The sequence below is a fragment of the Frankliniella occidentalis genome, unplaced genomic scaffold, assembly GCF_000697945.3.
Source record: "Frankliniella occidentalis isolate FOCC.00 unplaced genomic scaffold, Focc_3.1 Scaffold10, whole genome shotgun sequence".
Taxonomy (NCBI): domain Eukaryota; kingdom Metazoa; phylum Arthropoda; class Insecta; order Thysanoptera; family Thripidae; genus Frankliniella; species Frankliniella occidentalis.
In genome coordinates, this window is record NW_026267140.1 from 3372000 (window position 1) to 3375015 (window position 3016).

The window sequence follows — 3016 nt, forward strand, 5'->3', positions numbered from 1 at the left end:
AAAACAACATATAGCGCCCGCCACCGCCACCAACCCCCTCGTCAATAAAACTCCGGGGCGAGGGGGCAATAACTCCCTTTTGAAATGTACACATGATTCCCGAAATTCTTGATTCCCGGTGATTCCCGTCCGCTTATAATTATTACATAGGTTTTTCGGGGGGTTTTAGTGGTATAAAACCCTTATTTCGACTGATTTGTACTTATTTCTCTAGTTTCCCGCTTATTCTAAGCGATTTCTATTGATTTTGATCAATTTTTATCCTGATGATTCCCAGACAGGTGTACACATGATTCCCGGAGTTACTGCCCCCTCGCTCCGGGGGCTTCACGGATATGTACCCGTTGGATAGTTAGGCGTAAAACAAAAGTTAAAGAGCTTACATTTCTCTACAACTTTTGCTTTGTAACATTTTTTGTGGGACTGCATTTTACAACCGCTGCTCTTATGCCCTAGTGATTCCCGTACATTTCCCCTCCTAAACGTGGCGGTAGCGCCTAAACGGCCTACAATACAATAGAGCAAAACGGACGATTTTTTTTAAAGTGGCGCAATTTGTTGAGTTACTTGTAGGAAAGGAATGTTGAAAATTTTAAAAAATAGTTGAAATAGCAGCTTTTGGAACGAATACCCAAAATGACCCCTAAATATGAATTTAAGCAAAAAAAATTGAATTGTCCTTCGATGACCCCTTTTGACCTACAATTTCTCAAAGTAGAATGATAATCGGAAATTTACTCTTGGCGGGGTTCCCTTTTTAGAGTAAATTTTAGAATGTGATCTCTCGCAGACTTTTAAAAACGCAGAAGCGGTCCAAAAACCTTATTACCACGCTCTCGCCGTTCTGCACCAACGAATGGAACTTCTCTGACGGCAACGTGCGACGCCTTTGGTCCAAGCTCGCTGCCCGCGACCGTATCCTCTTCCCGTTTGACGTGACCGCCATTGACTGGGTCGCTTACATGCGCTCTTCGGCGGTGGGCTTCAAGCGGTTCGTCATGAAGGAGGAGGTCAACACAGGGCCGCGCCATGGGTAAGCTACTTCGCTCGTTTTCAGCGCCTAGAGCAAAAATATTTCTACACTGATATATAAAGTGTGCAACTGACACACACTTTAAAGTGTTTAACACCGTGTGGCACACTTCTATGTGTGCAACACCAGTTTTGAATAGATGGAAGTGTTCAACAGGTGTGTTGCACACTTTTAAATGTTCAACCTGACCGTCGAGCGCTATAGCTCAACGCTCAAGTTAAACACTAAAAAGTGTGCAACACGCCTGTTGAACACTTCCAACTATTCAAAGCTCGTGTTGCACACATAGAGGTGTGCCACACGGTGTTAAACACTTTAAAGTGTGTGTCAGTTACACACTTTATATATCAGTGTATCAGTATGGGACTATAATAGGTTTCGACCCGGTCCTCATGAGAAACTATCATCTTCCCCTTGGGAAATCAGAAAAAGACCACGACCGCCATACAGTTCCTCTGCCCCAAACTGCAATGGCGGTGAATTTGCTTGCAGATTGTACATCGTGCATCGTCTCAGCCAACTCGCCTGTGCGTCCGCCGTGCTTGCGGCGTTGGGGTGCCTGTTGAAGCCTTTCCTCTACCAACTTTGGCCCAGCAGCACCATCAATTTCATCTCATTCGTTCTATCCAAACGCTGACTCGCGCGATGCTCGAGGTGGGTCCTGTGCTGTCTCTTGGGCACGTGCAAGAGGGGTCGTTGCGTTGCCCATGACCCGCGCCTGTTGTCTTTTCGCGTCCCCGAGGAATTCCTGCAAATCCAGCGCTCAGCCAACGCTGACCTCAACCCTCAACAGCAGTTCCTGCGACCAAATGTATAATAAAAATCAGGATCTCCCCATTTACGTCATTCATGATCATTTTCTCGTTCGTTATTAATGAAAATAAAACGTTTCCACTCTTCTGTATCCGTCCTGTGCATGTGCATCTCTCCTTGCGCCCGAGACCAGAGTCAATAGGCTGACGAGAAAGCGCTGACCGCGAAATGGCGCTGCAATGCCCCAGTGGTCGTTCGGCCACAGAGTCGTTAAAAGCGTTGCTCGCCTCCACCGTGTCAAGGACTCACAATATCCGGCGGGGTAAGGCCCTCGCGGTGGGGCGTGCCCGAGGGCGTGCCGCGGCGGCCTAACCTCTTATATGCCGCTCTACGCGCCTGAGACCCGTCACTCTCGAGCCAGGCGTCAACATGAGCCTTGCGAGCAGAACGAGACCCGTGGCGGTGCTCGCCGTCGCCGTCCTGGCGCTCGTCGACGGCGGCGCCCCGGCAGCGGTGGAACAGGTGAGATGTCGACAGGTCTCCCGAGCCCCTCGGGGCGGCCACTCTAAACGGCCTGCTTGCTCTCACAGCAGGGCAAGGTGGGCTCCGCGCTGCTGGCGAGCTGCCCCCGGGAACGTGGCCTGGCCTCGCCGTGCGCCGTGCCGTGCACCGTGTCGGGCATGTCGGGGCGGCTGTGCCGCGCGTGCTGCGTCGCCCTGGGGCTGGACGGCGCCCCCACGCCCGCCTCCGCCGCCCCCACCGCCTCCGGGCGCCCGTCCAGCTCCACGACCTCGTCGCCGGCCGGCGGGGACAACGGCCCGACGCAAGCGCCGGATGTGTTGGAGTTCTTCGCCATCCGCAATGCGACGCAGTGCCTGGCGCCCTGTGTGAACTACACCGCCAAGGAGATCCGCAACGCCTTCGAGAACCCCAAGGCGGACCCGGACACCCTAACCAAAATGGCGTCCCAGCTCAGTCTGAGCAACCCGGGGCAAGATTGGAAGAAAATACTCGAAAGCGCGGCCAGCGGGCGTTACGCCTCCATCGTCACGCTGTGCGAGAGGGGCATGCTGATTTGCTGACGAATACGTCAATTATTAATTAGCATGCAGGAAGCGTGCCCTCCCCCTCCCTCTGTTTCTCCAGAGTATTCTTTTCCCAGTAGCTCGCTCCCGCTCCCCTAACTACTTACCTTGTGCCGTTTTCCCCAACAGCTTTCTCTCTTGCACA

General features: G+C 52.6%; 2 protein-coding genes across 2 annotated transcripts; both read left to right on the plus strand.

Annotated features, from left to right (window-relative positions):
• Window positions 1–684: 684 nt before the first annotated feature.
• LOC127752339 (fatty acyl-CoA reductase wat-like) lies at window positions 685–1937 on the plus strand. Its single transcript, XM_052277406.1, has 3 exons — window positions 685–714; window positions 774–1033; window positions 1526–1937. The coding sequence occupies exons 1-3, from the start codon at window positions 685–687 to the stop codon at window positions 1668–1670; spliced, it is 435 nt and encodes a 144-aa protein (XP_052133366.1). The 3' UTR covers window positions 1671–1937.
• Window positions 1938–2015: 78 nt separating this feature from the next.
• On the plus strand, window positions 2016–3010 carry LOC127752344 (uncharacterized). The gene is made up of 2 exons (XM_052277433.1): window positions 2016–2308; window positions 2377–3010. Exons 1-2 carry the CDS (start codon window positions 2216–2218, stop codon window positions 2866–2868), a joined length of 585 nt encoding a protein of 194 aa, XP_052133393.1. The 5' UTR covers window positions 2016–2215; the 3' UTR covers window positions 2869–3010.
• The last annotated feature ends 6 nt before the right edge of the window (window positions 3011–3016 follow it).